Below are 22,526 nucleotides of genomic sequence, written 5' to 3' on the forward strand. Positions count from 1 at the left end.
AATAATTGAAAACAGAAAAAATCTGACGACACCATTAGAACCTCTATATTGAAGGGTACAAACTGCATTTCGTGAAGTAATCTCCAAAAACAAATGAGTTATACAAAAAAAATCTGGATTTTCACTTCTTTCGAGATATCTCAGGAACCATTGGAGATATTTTGGATCTATTTACACCAACACACGCAACTTTTTTGTAATTCAAGCCACCCTGTATATCTAACGGTTTTCGATCTCCCTGTAGTGTCCCTCTAAATAGTTTCAACACTGTATATTGAACAAAAAAAAAATTATAAAACATGAAAATTTGTATTTGTTGTCCGAATACGATATTTCGATCAGATAACGTTTCCTAGTCGATGGCAATAAGGAAATAGAATCCACTCAAGAATTCAGCACTGAAATCGTTCGAAGACGTCGTCCGAACGTGAGGTGGTTTTCAGTAATTGAAACGAGTTCAAAACTGGGATCATAAAGTCTGTTGTTCTTTTTGTGTTGATAGTATCTTATCTCGTGGCGAGTTCAAGACTTCGTTGATTCTTTGATGGTACAGTACGGTGTTGGACGCGTCAGCTTACTGTATGGTTAGAGGGTCAGGGTCAAAAAAGGTCATTTCTCACGATAAACGTTCTCTTCGTAGCAACTAAAGGCTAACTCGGATTTATAACATTCTCTGGTTGTAACACAAAGATCAATCAACCATCGATAATGGCACCTAGTTGGAACATCATTTTATTATGAAGATATTCAAACGATACTACTTTACTTTAACAAAAAATGAGAAAATCACTATCGATAGTATTTGCGAGGTTCAAATTCATGTAATTTTTTCAAGACATTTTTTTGTTTCAATTTACTTATTTAAGTCTTCTAAACACACATCTGAACTCGAAAATTCCTGACCTGTGGCATGTCATAAACACGCAGAATGACACAAAAGCATATAAAAGCAGTAGATGCATGCTTGGAAAGTTCTACTTTCCTCTTTCGATAGAAAAATATCCCCTGAAATTTTTGCTCAGCTTAAAATTTTCCAGTAGATATAATTGTTCAACCAATACGTCGAAAAACTTTCAGAAATTGCAGCAGATGATCCTTGACCCTCTACTGGGTGTCCCAAGTTATCATACACAGGCAATGTCTAGCTTATAATATTTGACAAGATAACAAAAAATAAAAAAAATCTTTGTATAACATCAAAGTACCTTCCCAATGATGTATAAAAAGGTTCTTAAATTTGACAGCCCTGTGGTGGCTACCCCTCACTTTTCATTTTGAAATGGCACCCCCTGTATATTGTCAGCGGAAATTGCGTGTCATTCTATGTGGAATACAACGATACCACATACTTGATATTTTTTATTAATAACAACAAAAGCTTTAACATTTTGTGAAGTATCAATTGCAATCAAAATACCTACTATGCAATTCAAAAAATGAAGAAACATTCAAAGCAAGTTTTTTGTTATAAAAAACAAAAAAATCATTTTCTTATCATATGTGAAGTTTATACAACCATGGGTGGAGGCATTTCATTTTCATAAGGATAATTGAACAACCTAAAAGAAGTCACAACATGCTAATGTTTTTGTTGTTATTACTGAAAAAACACCAAGTACGTGCTATCGTTGTATTCCAAATAGAATGACACGCAATTTTCACTGACAATATACAGGGGGTGCCATTTGAAAATGAAAAGTGAGGGGTAGCTACCACAGGGCTTTCAAATGTAAGAACTTTTTTTATACATCATTGGGGAGGTACTTAGATGTTATTCAAAGCAATTTTCTTGTCAAATAAGCTAGATATTGCCTGTAACTTGGGACACCCGGTATATGCAAATTTGTAAATCTTTTATGGGAACAACACATCTTAGATTTAATCAAGGAATCACCCCGATATATTGGCACCTAATCATGACGAAATGTTTATAAAAATGTTGTAATATTATTTGTATCTCACTGAATCTTCAATGAAAAATATATCCTGTATATATTTTTCATTCAAAGCCCAAAGGCACTGAATAACAATGCACCGAAAGCTATATATTTCGGAACTCGTGCGATCTTGTGGTTGGCAATTTTTGAAGAACAGTTTATACAGGGTGGCCACTTTTTCAATGGAATTGTATTGGTAACTTTTGAACCATAAGAGTTAGAAGGTCGGTCAAATGGAGAAAAAGTTGCATGCGTAGAAGCATTATCAAGCTGTTCAAACAAATCGAGATTATCAGGGCCGGTTATTGAGATATCATAAGAAAAGTAAATTCTGTCATTTTGATTTTTCTTTTTTTCCCACTTTAATTCAAATATTATCAAAAAATGTTACAGGAATTTTTTATTCGACAGTAAATTGTTCTCAATTTGACGTAATCAGATTTCGTATTCAACGTTTCGTGCTCTCTGGGCCACCCTCAACCTCATTTTTTTCAATACGGACCTGTTTATTTTATGACACTTTTCGAAATAACTTTTAACGCTGAATTCAACGATATATCATACAATGTCATTCAAAGTTGATTTTCAGGTGATTTTGACCCTTATCCAAATTTCTTTGGGTCGGATCTGTATTACATTTCGGTACCTTTAGTTTAATTAACAACAAGCAATTCATTTCGATGAGAAAATCAACTTGATCAATCTTGAACTAAATGGAACATATCAGAATCAAATCAAGAAACAAGTAATAATTATTTACATATTTCAATTCTTAATAATTAAACGAATTATCATTTAATGAAAGAAAAATCGAATGATTATTTATTCGAAAGTAAATGAAAATGAATGAAGTAAGTGTTCGAAATGTCCATCATTTTGTAAAATGCACTTAACGGTTCTGGAACCCATACTTCTTATACATTTGCTTATTCCGTCTTCTTGAATACCTTCCAATACATTCTCAATCTTCTCGCGAGAAATCACTATTTTTGGATTTGTCATTTGTTCCAGAATCGAACTTTATTTTGATATCATTACGATATAAGTTTTGAAGGCTTGGTATTAAAATTTAAAATCATTGTATTCGCGTCTCTTGACTATTTTATTAACAGCAGTACAGGTCCGACCCAAAGAAATTTGGATAAGGGTCAAAATCACCTGAAAATCAACTTTGAATGACATTGTATGATATATCGTTGAATTCAGCGTTAAAAGTTAATTCGAAAAGTGTCATAAAATATACAGGTCCGTATTGAAAGAAATGAGGTTGAGGGTGGCCCAGAGAGCACGAAACGTTGGATACGAAATCTGATTACGTCAAATTGAGAACAATTTACTGTCGAATAAAAAATTACTGTAACATTTTTTGATAATATTTGAAATAAAGTGGGAAAAAAAGAAAAATCAAAATGACAGAATTTACTTTTTTTATGATATCTCAATAACCGGCCCTGATAATCTCGATTTGTTTGAACTGCTTGATAATGCTTCTATGCATGCAACTTTTTCTCCATTTGACCGACCTTCTAACTCTCATGGTTTAACAGTTACTAATACAATCCCATTGAAAAAGTGGCCACCCTGTATAAACTGTTCTTCAAAAATTGCCAACCACAAGATCGCACGAGTTCTGAAATATATAGCTTTCGGTGCATTGTTATTCAGTGCCTTTGGGCTTTGGTGTAATCTCGAAAATAAAATTCCATAAATTATTCACACACTCTTGTCGTAAACGATGAAAGGGAAGTTGAATAACTAATCCTAAGTGTCTGTGATCATAGAAGCATTGTCTAGCCGTTGTATCGTTCAATATTAATAGTTTTTTGTTGCAATGCCAAGTGTAAGTCATAAAAAAGAATCTTTGGAGAATCGAACAGCAATCAATGTTAATTCAAACGTCAAGTCTTATATAAATGATGTCGGACAGGCGTGAAGTTTGATTAATGTTTGGCTTGGCTTTTCTGAGACGATCAACCTCTTTAGCAGCTACACCAAGAAAGAAAAAACCGTGGTAAAGTAAAGGGAAGATGGTTATTAAGATGAGTCGTCCAAGTCATTAAAATTTTGTAAAGAAACATTGCATTTATTCATTCGAGAGAATTCAGGGAAGAAATGATCTAGTTCTAGATATAAAATGACGTTCAATCGTTCAAGGGGAAGATCACTGACGTGCCCTTGGAGACTACAAATATCATATGCAGTACCTAATGAAAAAATGAATTCAAGAACTCTCGAACGCTTTTCTCTACATACAAACTCAATCATTCAAAATAACTTCGAATTTTATTGTTGCATTTGCCTAACGATATGAAGAAATATAAAACGATAATTTTAAAGTAAAAAAGTGCTACTAACAAAGGGAATAAACTGAGAATTTGAATGAATGTCTGATAATTGATATAATTACTATTTTGTTCCTGGAAAATATGAGGGATTCTTCATTATTTTGATCGATTCAATTGATCTTAGTTATTATTTCAATATGTACCTAATCAATTTCATTCCTGAGGTGATATCCAAGGAAGTTATTTCTTAGAAACAAATGATACATTATGGATCACCTAGTGACGTTTCGACGTTTATTTGACGTCTTTTCTAAGCTACAAAATAACATTATGAATTATGAGGGAGAGACGACTCTCCCTTTAAATTTTTGTTTACCATGTTAATTTCTACTTACCCTACTTTATTGTGTAATGGATATGTTTTTTATTCAGTGTTTTATTTTGTAGCTTGAAAGAGACGTCAAATAAACGTCGAACCAAACGATGAACCATAATGTGTTATTTGTTCCTTAGAACCAAACTAACTTCTTCGAATATTAGTTTATTATTCTCAGAATAAAGGCCAATTTTTTCTTTATTTTTTAAAACGCTTTTATGGAAAAAAATGCTTTGGAATATTATTCAAGATAGGAGGAAATAATATATGCATCATTGTGTAAATTTTGCAATAAAGTTTACATTAACAGCAGTATAACCTATCTATCAATAGTTTTCTCAGATTGAATTTCCTGATAATAATTTTATAGGGAAATTTCGAAAGAAAAAAAATGAATAATAAATAATTAACGATGATATTGGTGACATCCTTGACCTAATCCTCGATTCTGTCCCACAAAAGCGTGGGTGTATCTGAATATAAATCGATGCCAATAAGTTTTTATAAGCGAAACAAACCCGTTTCAAATTTGGTACGAATGGAGAAAGTATGCAAAATGTGAAGACGAATAAATGAATATCCCAGGACCTGTTTCCTATTCGGATTCGTTGCATATGGCTATACAGTACGGTCGCTTAAAAAGTGGACAAGGAGGTTTTACTCTTGATGCATCGATCAGAACCGAGAAATACAATCGAAAAATTCAATATCTTTAAAACGATGATATTTTTGAAAAACCTTTTTGACAAATCTAAAACTGACTAAAAAACTGAGTTGAAAAATATAGGGTGTCCCATTTAAAAAACACAAAATCACCTCTATATCTCTAAAACGTAATTGAATTCTATGGTATCTTATGAGTGTCATATAAACCATTAAAATTACTGAAAAAAACGTTTTAGAATGTTTTGAATTTATCGATCAGAAACCCAAGATATAGCGAAATATTTGAAGGAGTCATTTTTCAGTAACGCCCTGTAACTCGAAAATCAACTAAGATATGTATGATCTGCTTTCTGACTTTTTATTATTTCGAAAAAAGAAATAGGAGCCCTTGAAGATTTGTTTTCTCCAAGTCTTATAATTCTCGAGATGCTTTCAGAGAGCATCGAATTTGGGACACCCTGTAGATACAGCGATCTGTTTGGTGAACGTGCTATCAAAAGGGCGATTTATTTCATCAAATCTTATTGTATCTGTATATCATTTGGAACTATGCAATTAAGATTTAGAGAATATTCTGATCCTGACAAAATTATTTTCTGAAAATATTTCACTTGATTTGAATACTATGATGAATAAATTTTGAACAAAATTTAGGGGCTGTTTTTTGGATGATTAATTGCTGCCTTTACATATTATAATTGCTGTTTTCTCCTTGAAATTGAAATGAATTCGTATTGTGTCTGTTTCTTACCCTGAAAATTATTCATTGGACCCCCCTGTATAGACATAAACATATGGTATTATCGACGATTCACGAGAAAGAAATTCTCATTTATACGAAATCGGGAAAGAGGATTGATTTGAGAGATTTCAACGACTGAGCAAGCCATGAGCGGATCTTATTTTCTAATATATATTCATGTGTTTTAGTGCAGTTACTTTCACGAGAGGTCACAAAGAGTATGCACGGCGATGTATCAAATATGTTATTCGGTAAATGGATACATAAAACGATGACCCATTCCAAAAAAAAATAATTGCTTTTCTCACTGAGAGTTATTGGCATATCTAAATACGCATTTTGATGAAGTGGTCGAGCCATTCATTTTTAGAAATGAAACCGTGTAGAAAAATTGAAAGTAGTTACCGTGATTTGTTATTCAAATACAAAAAATTTACGACAATGCATGAGGAACCATTGTTTATACAAATTTAATATTCGGTTATCAGTCGACGAATTGTTTTTTTATGAACTATCATTTTCGTTAACAATGTAATGATGCATCACGAAGGTATAGAATGGAATCCAACTGTTTTGAATTTTTCAGTAGCAATAATATTGCTTTATTTGAAAATTGATTTTCATTGAATTTTACAAATTTGTTTGTTTAAAATTGAAAGAACAAAATTTATAAAATATGTACAAATCACCTTTTTCAGCAGAATTCTGAACTTTGTTTTCAAATGTGGTACTGATTTTACTTAAAACAATGTTGTTCTAACCTCTACAGTTGTCTATGAAAGAAAATCTGAAAAACCCAAAATTTCTTTATGATCTCCTTCATATTTTTACAATGTATTTACCACTAATCTTTTTTTATAAGTATCGTGAATTGAGCTACGAATATTTATAAAGAATAGTGAACTAACTGTACATGAAATATTGAAGAATTATTTTATTATTGTTCTAATTTTGATGGGACATGGTTTTGAATTTTCAAGTTTGATTTGAAAAAAATGAATATTTGAGAATCACAAGCAGCCGTTCATTATATTTACATTTTGTTATGAACAGATTTAAAAATTCCCATTGAATTCAAACTATTCTTCAGGGGTTTATTGTAGAATTTAATGTAAGCAGAGACGAAAATAGAGATAATCAGTCTAATGTTCTTTGAATCTGATTTCGAATGAATTTTTTCACTCGTCGTTCTTCAGTTCTGAGTGTTTGTTTTCGTTATTAATTGATATTTCTTAACTCCTTTCTTTTTAAGAGTTTATTTAAGGTTTTTTAATTGAAACTACACCTGTAGATAATGGTAGTAAATACATCGTGAAAAGTCTCATATGTGTCTTATTATGTATGAAACAAGTTTACACGAGCTCGAAAAAATACGTGGACGAGTTTGTTTACTTCAAAAGTATTCATATCAAGTATAGATCGGTTCAATCAAATATATGAACAAAAAAAATGCTCATTCTGGTCAGATTAACAGGGTTGATAATAAAATAAACGTCTCCACCCTTGAGATCCTTACTCGAATTACCTTCAACCTTCCTAGTTTATGTTAGCAATGAATAATTCAGAACGTAAAAAACTACAAGGTGAATATGATACGAAATATGAGAACATTTCCCTGGCTTCCCAATAACAGAACGAAAATATTCAATTACAGAAAATGCAAAAGATTAAGGATTAAAGAAAGAAATAAATCCTTCGTTAGAGACGGTGAGGATAAACAAAGAAGGGCCCCCCTCAAGGCAAGGGGGGAATTACGGTGTGTCCATTTAACAAGAGCGAAGATTACATACACATACTTTCACATGTGGCACGGTCAGGTAGGAAAAGAACAAGTTTTAGGGGTTCGCGAGGACGAGGGATAGGTGACCAATGTCCAGTAGGATTCTATGCTAATGCGATCACGTCCAGGGGACGAATATTCAAATGGGGCTTTCTTCTTCCGTGGGAACGAAAATATTGCAACCTGTATTGCATGGCCGTTACATTTATGCGTGTTTACTTTATGCGATACCGAAAATTCTGACCATTCCATAATTTTAATCTGATACCTAAGCCGATCCTTATTCGCGTTGGAAATCTTTGTAGAATTTGGGACTGTATTCGACCTATGTTTAGGGATTTTTCGGTTGCCAGAAGCGTTGCGAATTTTACGTACCCTATCAATTTTACTACCCTATCTATAGAAGTATTGTTCGGAAACAATGAGAATATCATTTCGATTTCTAGCCTTCGAAAATCTTGGATTAGTTCCTTGAACCGGTTTTTGTGGTGAATTTACGGCTAACGGATTTTTAGTTCGGTATGTCCGAAAGTAGATATTTTATTATTCCAATGTGACCCTTCGCACATCTGACCTATACAAATCATAAAGCAATAAAAACAAAAATTCATGAAGAAATTAGCACGGGCTCTGAGACAAAAGTAACAAAACATTAAAAAAATGAGGAAGGCACTGACGTGAAGTTAGGAGCTTTTGAGCGTTCTTTAATTTATGTCGAGCGTTCAAAACTCCTGACTTTACGATTTTCTACTTGATTTTTTTTTATGATTCTGATAAGCTATCAGCAAAAATTTGTGCAAGAGGCTTGAAATTTTTATTCGAACATTTAATTCCGATGTTTAGGTTCAGGAAAAATTTAAATTATTTTTGCTGTGCGAAAACTGAATGTTATCGATTAACTTTATATACAGATAACATTTCAGTGGAGTACGACTAGGGATTCACGGCTTGGCTTGATTTTCAAGCTATTTGGCTAGAGCTTGACTTGATTTCAAGTCAAGCTTAAGTCAAGTAGTAGTTCTTCAATCTCAAGTCAAGTTAGGTATTCATCATATCAAGCTACTTGTTTCTTAGAAGTTTTATTGTGTAGTGTCACATCAATAATAAAATGATGAAATGAGAAGGAACCTTGCAAAAAAAACGCTTTTATTTATTGAACTTATTGAATAAAATAACCGAAAATATCAACTTTTTCAAAATTAAACATAATTAAATTACTATAAATCATAAGGAATTAAAAAATAAAGTTTCTTGATATTGAGAAACCATCAGGCTTTGTTTGAATTCATATTTTTCCATCCAGGATCTAAGACACATGAGGGGAATAACACGGCGAATGTTGTCTTCCAAATGGTCAAGCGTTTGTGGCTTATCCGCATAGACCAATGACTTCACATAGTCCCACAGAAAGTAGTCTTGCGGTGTTAAATCACAAGATCTTGGAGGCCAATTCACAGGTCCAAAACGTGAAATTAGGCGGTCACCAAACGTGTCTTTCAATAAATCGATTGTGGCACGAGCTGTGTGACATGTTGCGCCGTCTTATTGGAACCACAGCTTCTGGACATCATGGTTGTTCAATTCATGAATGAAAAAGTTAGTAATCATGGCTCTATACCGATCACCATTGACTCTAACGTTCTGGCCATCATCGTTTTTGAAGAAGTACGGACCAATGATTCCACCAGCCCATAAAGCGCACCAAACAGTCAGTTTTTCTGGATGTAACGGTGTTTCTACATACACTTGAGGATTAGCTTCACTCCAAATGCGGCAGTTTTGTTTGTTGACGTAGCCATTCAAGCAGAAGTGCGCTTCATCGCTAAACAAAATAAAATGGACGTAGTGCGCGATACGTATTCCACACAGAACCATTATTTTCGAAATAAAATTGCACTATTTGCAAGCGTTGTTCAGGCGTGGGTCTATTCATGGTGAATTGCCAAACCAAACTGAGAATAAATCACTTGACAGCTGTTAAATCGGTAGCCATCTTGAACAGAAATGCCAACTCAAAGTTATATACCTCGAAAAAAAACACCCGTTATATTCTTCCTCAGCGAGTCGAACCCATTAATTGAAACCATTCTAGCTCCAAAATCAAAGAAATAATGAACCATAGTTCAAAATTGTCAAATTTAGAGCAAGTGAAGGAACCTATGATGAGCTTCATGGGTCCTTTGTGATCCAGGAAAACTCAATAGTCTCAAACACCAAAGTCTTGAACTAAACGTGGCTATTATCCGTGATATCGTTGTAAAGTGGCCAGACCAAAGAGACAACTTGCTATGTATTGTATTTCAGTTTCATTCTGAATTTGGGGCGCCCACACTTTCCGCAACTCCATTTTCCTGTTCCTGAAACAACCTGGGAGATAAGGTAGACGCAACAACGGAAACAGGATTGGCCCGCGTTTTGAAAATCTGAATTTCCTCTCGCGTCGTGTCCGTCATTTTGACCCTCGGTTTGGATAAATGGTTATTTATCTTATTGTTCTACGGGAATGGAAATGGAATGTACTTTTAGGAGTTTGGAATCGATTTTTCAACTGGTAAAAAAAACTTTCATGAATAGTTGTGGTAATTGAACTTGGACTGTTTGGTTGAATTTTTTTCTTATCGAAAATTTTCAAAAATCCGTTCTTCGAAATAATGAATCAAGAGATAACAGGAATAAAATGCAATGAAAATTTATCTTAAAGGTTAAAGGAAATAAATACTATATTTATAGCTAGAAGGTGTCCCAGATTCGATGCTCACTGAAAGCATCTCAAGAACTGAAGAGTGTTTTTTTTAGAGCTATATAACTTTAAATTGCAATAAAACAACGATGGATTATTCGATTGACATGAATTTTATTCATCCGCAAGATAATCTTGTGGCATTACATTTTGAATATGATTTCTGGCATATGACCGCCACGGCTGGCTCGGATGTAGTCCAATCTGGACGTCCAATTTTCGATGACTTTTTCCAACATTTGTGGCCGTATATCGGCAATAACACGGCGAATGTTGTCTTCCAAGGTCAAGGGTTTGTGACTGATCCGCATAGACCAATGACTTTACATAGCCCCACAGAAAGTAGTCTAGCGGTGTTAAATCACAAGATCTTGGAGGCCAATTCACAGGTCCAAAACGTGAAATTAGGCGGTCACCAAACGTGTCTTTCAATAAATCGATTGTGGCACGAGCTGTGTGACATGTTGCGCCGTCTTGTTGGAACCACAGCTCCTGGACATCATGGTTGTTAAATTCAGGAATGAAAAAGTTAGTAATCATGGCTCTATACCGATCACCATTGACTGTAACGTTCTGGCCATCATCGTTTTTGAAGAAGTAGTCCACCAGCCCATAAAGCGCACCAAACAGTCAGTTTTTCTGGATGTAACGGTGTTTCGACATACACTTAAGGATTAGATTCACTCCAAATGCGGCAGTTTTGTTTGTTGACGTAGCCATTCAACCAGAAGTGCGCTTCATCGCTAAACAAAATTCGCTTATGAAAATCGGGAACAACGGCAATCTCATTTTGGGCCCATTCGACGAATCTACGCCTTACTTGATGATCGTTTGGCTGAATTTGATGAATTGCCAAACCAAACTGAGAATAAATCACTTGACAGCTGTTAAATCGGTCGCCATCTTGAACAGTAATGCCAACTTGAAGTTATATACCTCGAAAAAAAACACCCTTTATAAGACTAAGTATCACATAAATCATAAAAATTACTGAAACAACGTGAATATTTGGAGTATCAATTCTCCAGAAACGCCCTGTAACTCGTGAACGAATCAAGATAACTATTATCTTTCTGCTATCTAATTATTTCGAAAAAAGGAAATGGTTTTTGAAGATTTGTTTCTCCGAGTCTTATAGTTCTTGAGATACTTTCATCGAATTCGGGACACCCTGTACTATATATTCAAATCATTCGAATATCTACTCCCAAATTCTATAGATAGAGAAAATTTAAGGTGTTTATCTCAGATCCTGATTTTCTTCCTCTCATGGAAGTCTACATATATCGAAATTTGAAATTTTTATCCACAAAACTATCGATTCTAGTGAATTATCTACTATTGATCTTCATGAACTTATATACAAACTCACTGAATCTGGAATGAAATATAAACTGTTGAAAAATTTCACGGAAATTCGAACTTCTTCTGGAATAATTTCAGAAACATAAGTTTCCATAGTTTGGAATCAAATTATTTATTTTTCATTACTTCCAAAAGAATGGATCGGAAATCTCTGAGGAATATTAAATATTATCGAATGAATTACAATCCCAATTCATTCATAAATACGACCTCCCAGAAAATTCCTACTCAAATATAAATAAACAGGAAAAAAAAAAAGAAAAAGAAAACACGTAAGCACTTAATCCTTGGGTATCTCAAATTTCCAATAAGTCGTTTCTCTACAAGCTCATAAAAGCTTGTAGGTGAAAATTCAAAAGTAACAGAGCCAATTTAACGCTATGAACAAGATCTCATAACGTAGCACCAAAAGTATCATATTTCTTTGTGGAACGAAACCGATTCTTACTAATATGTCGACTAATGTAGCTGTCAATATTCAGAAATTATTCGTTCCACTGCTCGTGGTGGTTTCAGAACGAATTAGGTGACGTAAGATCCACCTGGACGAATATAGAACTCAAATTTCTCCCTAATTTTCAGGGAATTATTTCCCATAGATTTTTTTTAACCTCCCTTTGAACATTTTTTAGTTTACGATTTGGAATGTTTGAAAGCTAATACTTGAATTAAACTCATTGCCTTACGGAAATTCTTGGGAAGAAAAATATTGACTGCTCGAATAAATATATTCATTTCATCCATAATTCCTATAGAGCGAGAAGCCATTCAGTGACATGTTATAAAGTATAAAAATAAAATTATCTACATCTTCGAATAGTTAATTTCTTTATATAGAGAACATCGATAAATATTCAGAAATACTGTCGGATATAATGCTTCTAAGGAAGCTTTAAACAAATTTCGTTTTTCTCATTCTTGAAGAGCCAGAAATATTTCCAATGTATTGTCCTTTTTTCTACAGTTGAGATATATTGAATTCAAATTTCCTTTGTTGCAATCTATACGAAACGTGTTTACTGTGGAACACTTGAATAAATTATCGGATGACGTCGAGTTTAAAGGTGACCAAACCCTGAATTATAGTCTCTGTACCTCTTTATATACGCTAGATTCGAATAGGCATTTCTTGTACCCACTTGCAGGCAAAAGTTCACAAAGGCGCAAATCGATATGTCCAGCATACAAGAATTTTTGATGGATTTCGTGTTTTCGTATTGTTTTTATTTCATCGATCATCCTAACTTACTTTAAAATTCATAAAAAAAAATTACAAACAATAAACTCTGAATGTGTATAGACAGACGCTTTTCACTACTTTTGATTATTGATTTTGAGCTAAGGATGGTCTCAAACGGTAAAGTTCGACTTACTGATGAATTATTGTAAACACAATATCCCAAATGGAAAAACATAAAACATAAAATTTGGCCAGAATATCGAGAAAATTGACCCAATATTTCAATAAAAACAGATCTGACTAGGTTGAAATTTTGTTTGATATGTGGAATAATTTCAGGAGGATATTATTATCAGAGCCACTCATCTACTTTCATTGAATCAGGTTTCAAAAATAATTTGAAAACAGGAGCTGCCTTCGATACAGTGTGGAAGAATGGTCTGATTAAACAACTACATCATTTGAATTGCGAAAAAATGATTTGAAAACATGTTATCTGATAGGAGACTTCATGTTTTTCTTTATGACAGAAGTAGTAGTTTCAAAACGTTGAATAATGGACTTCCGCAGGGATCGGTTTTGTCTCCCATACTCTTCAATTTAAACTTGTGTGACATCCCTGTTACCTTATCTGAGAAATTCATCTATGCCGATGATATTGCTCTTTTGTTTCGTCATACTGATTTCAGAATTATTGAAAATGCTTTGAATGATGGTCTAAAAATTATGGATAATTATTTTCTTGAGTGGCCCTTAAGCCCTAATCAAAATAAAACATAAGTAGTTTTCATTTGAATAATCAACAAAAATATAGAAAATTTGAAGTAACTTTCAATAATTCTGTCTTGAATCATATTTATACTGCCAAATATCTTGGAGTCAAACTCGATTCTTCTTTGAATTTCAAGGTTCACTTGGAAAATTTACGTTTGAAATTGAAGTCGAGGAATAATATCCTTCAAAAATTAGCTGGTTCTTCATGGGGTGCTGATGCCAGCACTCTTCGTACGGCAGCCTTGGCCTTGGTGTTTCCTGCTGCTGAATACTGTTGTTCTGTTTGGTTCAATAGTGCTCATGTTCATAAAAGTGATGCAGAGCTTGACGTTTCTTTGCTAATTATCAGTGGAACTATTAGATCTTCACTTTTACATTGGTTACCAGTGCTATCCCATATTCTTACACCTCATATTCGTAGACAGGTCTCAAACAAGAAATCTTAGGAAACATTTTATTTCTACCCGAACTTATTTCCAATTGTATCTTACCTCCCAGATACTAGAACTGCCAGATAAAAGTAACGCAATCCTTTATGGAAAAATACCTTCTTTTAATCTAATAAAAGTGACAAGGAAATTTGGCGTTCTGAATGGAGTTCTTGTAATGTCTTCAACAAAAGTCTAATCGTTGATCCTTCAGAGAAAGTTCTAGGTTTCAATCTTCCTAGGAAAATTTGGTGTATTTCAAATCAACTTAGTACTGGTCATGGCCGTTGTAATAGTATGCTCTTCAAATGGCATTCTATTGATAGCCCACTATTTAAGTGTGGTGTTGAAGAAAGCATTGACCACTTGGTGAATAATTGTCCAATTTATAAATTTCATGGTGGTTTACAAGCTATCCATTCAGTTTTAACTTCTTTTTTAGAAGAGTTTGCTACCTTCAAATGAATATAATGGGAACCAACATTTATCACTTACTCCTTTCTGGTTCTTTTCTTTTTTGTTTTTGGATTTAATTATAAAGTAGCCAACCGTTGGCGAAGAGAAAAGATGAAGAAGATTTTGTTTTGAATGAAGAGGAAGTCTTTCAATATGAATTTGTCAGCTTATTCTGTAACAAATACACAAACCAGTTACTTCACCTAAAAGGGGTGACAGAGTTTTTGCTAAGGTTTTTATCTGTGATCTTGTATCATACGTTGAAATGTATAATGCCTCGTTTACATTTCCTCTGCTAATACTGAGATTACATCTACACATGCTTTGTTGTTTGAAGTTGATAATTTTTTGTGTTGCTCTATATACAGTTCACTAAAAATGGAAGAGTTGATATGCAAATAACTTCCGAGTGTCCCTCATCGATATCCGATGGAATTGATCTATCGATCAGGAATAAGGGATCCATGAAAAATCACAATGTCCCCTTCTGTTTATTTATATGGGTTGACCATCCCGTGGGTACTTTCTTATTATAAGGTAGGGTGATGCAGGTAAGGTAATAGGAAGTAGCCCAGACCTTCTGGCAAGTGTACCACCAAAGGGCAGATAGTAATGTTTTGTTAAATATCTGGTGGCACAAAAGGGGAATTGCACGCATCGCAGAGCCTGGATATTTTCCCATATCGACTGCGCCATTAATCTCAAGTCTCCGTTAATGTATGCAAGCGGTAAACGATCTTTTAGGTACGGGCCAGCCTTTGTTGGACCTTACGGTCAAGTATTTGTATATTAAACCGATCAATCATCCACAAGAATAGGGCCGCTCGCATATACATACATGACTTCGAAATATTTCCATACAGGGAAAGAAAGAGCTCTCTTGGCGAACGCTAACGAATTCAGACACCTTATTTTCATGGAAATGACCGCTAGCAGGGCTTTTCTCTAACGGTCATCTTTGTTTGCCTTATACAAACTCCAAGGAAAACCCAAAAATGTCCCCAGAAAATTGATAAAACCCTCATTTCACCCAAATTGAATTTCGCGAGAAACGTGAGATTGAAAGAATCAATTGTGCCAATCAGCCTGCAAGTTTTTGCGATTTAATTCATGTTTTATTACATTCAATGATGCAGGGCCGTACCAAATTCGATGCTTACTGAAAGCATCTCGAGAACTATAAGACTTTAAGTATCACATATACCATAAAAATTACTGAAAAAAAGTCTCAGAATTTATTGAATATCTCTTACAGTGCAGAAACCAAGATATAGCGAAATATTTGAAATATTCATTTTTCAGAAACGCCCTGTAACTCGCGAACGAATCAAGATACCTATTATCTGTTCTCTGATATCTAATTATTTCCAAAAAAGGAATCGGGAGTCTTTGAAGATTTTTTTTCCGAGTCTTATAGTTCACGAGATGCATTCAGTGAGCATCGAATTTGGGACACCTTGTACTATAAGTATATTCAAATCATTCAAATATGTACCCTCCCAATATGAGATTGAGAATTTAAGGTTTGCCTTACACAAACTCCAAGGAAAACCCAAAAATCCCCTCAGAAAATTCTTAAAACCTTCATTTCACGAAAATTGAAGTTGAAGAAATCCAAAAAACATAGCTGTTGAATTCAAAGGATTGAGTAAATCAAACAATTCATACTGAATTCCTAAAACGCAAGAGAGGTCAACATTGATGAGTAGTAATTGAGAGGCAATAGAGTTATTTTTACTTATTTATCTGTTTCCTGGACAAAATTCGTATATTATTTTCTATAAAAAATTTCGACATAACCTAACTTAACCTATATATTATTAATTCTGATCTATTAGTGCTTCGAAATCAGCAACCTATTTTGTCGGCATATTATTAAAGCTGCATATATTATGGTCCCCAATTCAGATGAGGTCTAAGCCTCAGACCTGTTTGAGCCATTATGGGATGAAAGTGAGACTGTTTTTTAACCAGGAGAAAAGATCTGCGTGTGCCCATTGTATAGACAATAAAACACATCGGAGGTTACCTGCAGCCGTGTCTAATAGAGAATATACGAGATGAAGCCACGAGTTCAAGCCCCTTTTACACCTGTTGCAAAAGCCGTGAAAACAATATGTTCTCATTTTTTGACCTGCTCTTATTGTGATTCAGAATCTAATAGATGCCCTAGATAGAAAGGTGAAGTGATGCTGACACTGAAGGGTTGCGTCTTTCATTTATTTATTCGTCTGTTAGATCCTAATTGATTAAAGGCACAATCTACGTAATTAAAAAAAAACAAAGGATGGTGAACAGAAGTGAAAATTTGAACACTTTTTTTTAATGTTGGAATTGATTACCGCATCATAAATTAAAAATTCATTATTTTTCAATTGAAATCATTACCACTGTTTTATACATCCATTGCACTTCAAAGGTTTAATTTAAGAAGGGTTATTCATTAATCAAAATATTTGATTAGCTACGCTAAATAAAATTTTTACAATTAACATAATAATGATACTAAAATCGTTTAAACATAGTATTTCTACTGAAAAATACATCTTATTCTCATTGTTTGTTGTATCACTGCTATAGCCAAGCACACACGTCATACTTTTAGCTACATATATAAGGGTTTTTCTGAATTGATACGAAACAATAAACTTTTAACGAAAAAGAACAGGGTTTTCATGTAAGACAAATTGTCGTATTCTTAGCACTAGTCTGCCATATTCAATTCTGTTATAAGTTTTGTTTGATGTAAAGATGTTCAAGAAGAACTTATTTTCCACCTCAAACTTGAAACTATATAACATGGAAAATAACGATTTCCTAGATTAAATTATCATGGATTTTCGATGAACAATCGCAATTTGAAATATATTGCATCAGTGTGGAAAAATACCCTGTACAACTTGCAAAAACATGTCGGTAATGCTTAATCATAAGATTTCACTCACTTCAAAAATATCATGTTGATTTTACTAACAGAAAAGAGCACAATTCGGGCTTTAAAAGTATATCCGAAGAGTGTTGTTGAAAATGAAGAAAAACGCAATTTTATTACCTTCTCTCCTCATTCCCATCTTCATGCATTTCTTGAGACGGCAATATTGACACTGATTACGGTGATGTTGGTCTATTGGACAATTTCGACTACCCCTACAGGAATAGGTTAAATTTCTTCGTACACTCCTCTTGAAAAACGATTTGCAACCTGAAAAAAAAAATTAAATCAATACATTGAATGAAACAGCAGAAACCGTAGAAGTAGCAGAACACAATCAAATGTCCTTTTTATGTGTGTATGTACACGCTAATGTTCAAAACTACTGAATTGATCATCTTGCGGTTTTTACATCAGGATTGAGCTCAGCATGAGAAAAAATTTAAGCTTTATGGAGTTTTAATCGGATGAACGTGTACAAAGTTATAGTCCGTGAAATAAAATCATTCGGGAAATTTACTAATGAATGAAAAAAAAAAGGTGAATTATAAATTAAAATAGAAAAGTACACATTACAACATTTCGTTTATTCCTTGCGTTACTTGTTCCTTATTAATAAAAATAATCACATCTTATGTTGTAGGATCAGAAGTTTTTAAATCGGAGGTTGGTTGAGAATTACTTGGTATTCACGGCTTGGCTTGAAATCAACTCAAGTGCAAGTCAAGTAGTACTTTTTCAATGGTATTTAATAAATAAATAATCGACTTGATATTGAAAAACTACTACTTGACTTGAACTTGAGATGATTTCAAGTCAAGCTCAAGCTACTTGAGCTTGAGCCTGAGCCAAGTAGCTTGAATATCAAGCCAAACCGTGAATCCCTAGTTACAAAAAGAAAATAAGGGTCTTCATTTGAAAGATATCAAGTTGAAAAAACTGAATGAAGAAACAAGTGTTCCTAGGTAAAATCTTGAGCAAGTATTTCCCCACCCTGAATACTCGACTCGCCAAGAAGTTCCTCAGCGAAGAAAGTCCGATACCATAAGCCTTGGTTGTCGGAACATAAGTGGAGTCTTTACAGATTAAAACTCAACTGATACAAATCGTTGGACTTTGATTTATGGTACATGATAAACTGCCATAGTCTGTACCGGGTTCAAAGTAATTACTTTGAGGAAAATAATTAATCATGCACAAGATATGTTCAATTTTCCACGTACACGGGTGAATAGCCACGGTTACCAATAAAATACCAATACGGGTAGATGATGCACTTCCGCATCTCAAGCTCAAACACCAGAAATGATAGCGTTCAAGATTATAACCACACAACATATATAAGATTTGCACAGCCAATACTGCATGCCTCATCAAGAGGAAACTCAATTTTATACGAAACTTCTTCGTCTAATGTTGAATATCTACGGCGATGGGATAGGTCTCATTCTGTGTAACAGTAAAGTTCGCTTTTTTTAATCACTATCAACGCTTCACAGAGATTAATATCAAGACGTTAACAAGTCTAGCTATATCTGCTGGTCAAAGAACCTTCGACCTCAGCATACAATACGGTTAAGATCGCATTCTTATAACAACAAGTTTCAGTTACTAGAAAGGTTTTAATTAACATATCAATTATCAAATAAAAAAACCGAGACAAAAATTGAGAAGAGCACTTAGCGTCCAGAGGTTTCATGCATGCGTCTATCACGATTTTGGAGACCATGAGAATAACATGTATAGGTATAAATGGAAAGTGATTTATTATGAAGATATTGGTGTCGGTTAGTTTATCTAGATGAGTGTTTCTGATGATGATACGATCATCTTAAATAGTTTTGAAATAACAGAAAAACCATTTTTCGATTGACTATATTTGAGGAACCTTTAGCCCAAAAAAGGAGAAGTATCAAAAGTAACAAAGGAATAATAGAAATAGAATTCCATTCCGCCGAATCAGGGGTGATTTTTTCTATCGGAATTCTAGTTAATTCCATTCAATTTATAGAACAGTAGATTAACGCGTTAAAAATAAATCTGGAATAGGCTTTAATCTAGCAACGATCAACGTGAAACAACAATTTATGTGGTTCTACTCAAATTACGCTGATCCCAGCATTAGTTTTTCGCCAGCCCCTAACTTTAAAACGACAAATTCTCAATCTCATACATCAAGAGGAAATACAAGGGGGAACCACAATAAGTCACTTCTTCCTTCTCGTATAATTTATTTCGTTGGAGTTTGGGCGGTAAAAAACCTATTACTGTAGTATATCGCTATTTTAGTTATGTTGAATTTTAAGGATAAGAAACAAGGGGAGCGTTCACCGAAAGAGACAGAACGAAATGAATTATTCCGTCAACGGTGTCACGGGGATATTTTTTTCTTCACCAACAATCAGCGCAATTCGAATTTTGTTTTCTTATCCATTATCAGTTTCAAGCTTTAATTTAATATGGAATTTATGGAAAATATTAATTTACAAAGATAGAATGAAGGTTAATAATCATTCAGCAAGCATTATTTGTTAGTTGGACTTTACGCGCTCAATTCTCGAAGAATGTTACCGATTCTTGAATCCGGCGCGAAGGACCAAACATTTCCATTATTTTTACTTTGTGAAATATCATCGTGGATATCAGAATAATTTGTGGCAATGTTCGTCATATGAAAAAACAGTTGGAAAAGTTTGATAAATGAGCATAATTTGCAGAAATTACATGCAAATGAGCCATACCGAACCATTCAGTGTTTTACGATCCTCAGATTCTTTTTTTACAAACCACGATTTTTCTTATCTGTTCTCTGGGGTGTTATGAAATCGTCAAGAGAACGTTAAGCGTGAACCTCCCCCAATTCTTGCTCAAAGATGAAGGAAGGGAACACTGATGACTGAAATCTCTTGAAACCTTAAAAATTGGCTGTGGTTTGAAATAGGATGATACTAGGAGTATTCCAATTGCAAATCTTGATACAAGAAAGGTTTCTCAAAGGAGAAGGTCTTCACGGATTTGGTTTCATTCGTTAAGACAAAAATACCCTCTCATTGGGACACTCTAAAATTCGGAAGAATTTAATGCTGTTAGTTTTTGAGGATGTAGCTTGTAGACATTTTTGTGAGCTCTTGAAATAATGGTTCTTTGCTAAGATTGAGGACATTGATGAATCAAAGTTCAGTGTATGTAGGGCTGCTTCGATTTGGTCTTGTAAATCGATCTGTGCAGTCACGATTGACCTACTCTGGTAATTTCATTAATTGTCTAGATTCAATTTTCTAGTAATCAATAGTTGCAGTTTAAGCGATATACTGAGTTGTGCAAAAACAAAGGAAATGATGAAATATATAGATTCGGGATGATTGCAGTCAATAGTTAAGTTAGTCAGCATTTTCTCATTTTTTGGGGACGATAAGGATTAGTGTGGGGTGTTAGTTTTAGAGTGAATTCATACTATTGTGTTGATTTACCTTCACAAGTGAACTGGCCGTAGTGTTTTCCTGAACTCTTGTCACCACAGACAACACACTCGATATTTTGGTTTTTGATGTCAGCGCTGGCCACACTAGTCTGCGAATTTTGGGATGGTGTTTGGCATTTGACCAGACCGAGGTCGGAGGTCTCTAGACCGATAGGGTTCAGACCCTGGGCCGAAGGCGGTGGAGGTAAAGTGTTCAAATTGGTGGCAGAGGGAAGAGTATTCAGTCCATTTGGTATAGAGTTAAGGCCCGTCTGGATAGGATTGACCAGGGATGATTCGCGCCACGAGCTGGCCACCAGAGCCATGTTTCGGCACTCACGCACTGCACATCACCGGCTAGGTCACCTGGGGCTCAGTAGTCACCGTCTTGAGCGGTTAGCACGTAGACACAGACACCGAGGTTACAGGTCAAAACTTGGGCACACTCTGGTCTCTACTAGTGACCTTTCGAGCTCGATCTCGACACGACTTGGCCTGGGCGGTTCGGGGAGGGTCCTGGATCACAGCCGGGTCACGATAGGCCACAGGGCGTGCCGTGGTGGGGGTCGAGCGTCGGAGAGGGGGCACTGAACCACGTGCCTGTCAAAGATTCACGTGGAGCGCTCCGGTATTTCGTAGATTCTCCGCTTGGCGCCGGAGACGATCGGGCTCGTACAGTATTTTCTCTGAGTATAGCACTTCATCCAGTCCTTACATTTTCGTCCCCACACTTCACGTGCTTCGACAGTGAATTTAGTTTCGTCATTATCACTTTGTTAGTGTGAGAATAACGTTTCCTGTCTGGACGCCTTTAACTTAGCTCCCCACCACCGTTCGATGGTCCTCCACTCCAGGATCGGTCATATATAAACGTGATGCACGTTATTGTCTCCGCTTTATTTCTAAGCTCGCCACTCGTTAGGATAATAACAGTAATCTATGATATTTTCATCACACTGGTGATCTTCGATCGGGACAAATTTAAGATATTCTTATTGATTTTCTATACATCTCTCTTTTTGAGAATAAGTGATTAATAAATGTGTGCATACTTCAAATTGTAGGAATGAAGTAGAATAAATGGTGAATAGGAAAAAACACAAGTGCCATTTATGTGTTTATACTGGAATTGAAAAGGATATCGAAAACTTTATACTATGGTGTACCTTTTCATATCAGAAACGACTATCCTGGAATCGTTGCCACACTGTGATTTTTTTCCAAATTTTACCTAAAGTGAATAGCTTATATATACATATCAAAGTTCGAACTAGATATATTACTAAAGTGAATTCGATTTAATGACAATCTATTCTAGTATATTCTACGATTATCTAACTTAACTTTATTCAATTCATGTTTTCAATCAGATCTTTTGAGAGAGATTTTCGATCTGTGAGTAGTG

General features: G+C 34.6%; 1 protein-coding gene across 1 annotated transcript in view; it reads right to left on the reverse strand.

Annotated features, from left to right (window-relative positions):
* Nucleotides 1-21,896, reverse strand: part of LOC123686426 (steroid receptor seven-up, isoforms B/C) — a 53,987-nt gene extending 32,091 nt beyond the window's left edge. Inside the window, exons 1-2 of the mRNA XM_045626538.1 lie at nucleotides 21,132-21,896; nucleotides 17,782-17,931 (exon numbers count right to left, since the gene is read on the reverse strand). Coding sequence (XP_045482494.1) covers nucleotides 17,782-17,931; nucleotides 21,132-21,447 — 466 coding nt within the window. The 5' untranslated portion in view covers nucleotides 21,448-21,896. The remainder of the gene's footprint in view (nucleotides 1-17,781; nucleotides 17,932-21,131) is intronic.
* Nucleotides 21,897-22,526: the final 630 nt, after the last annotated feature.

The sequence above is a fragment of the Harmonia axyridis genome, chromosome X (genome assembly GCF_914767665.1).
Source record: "Harmonia axyridis chromosome X, icHarAxyr1.1, whole genome shotgun sequence".
Classification (NCBI taxonomy): domain Eukaryota; kingdom Metazoa; phylum Arthropoda; class Insecta; order Coleoptera; family Coccinellidae; genus Harmonia; species Harmonia axyridis.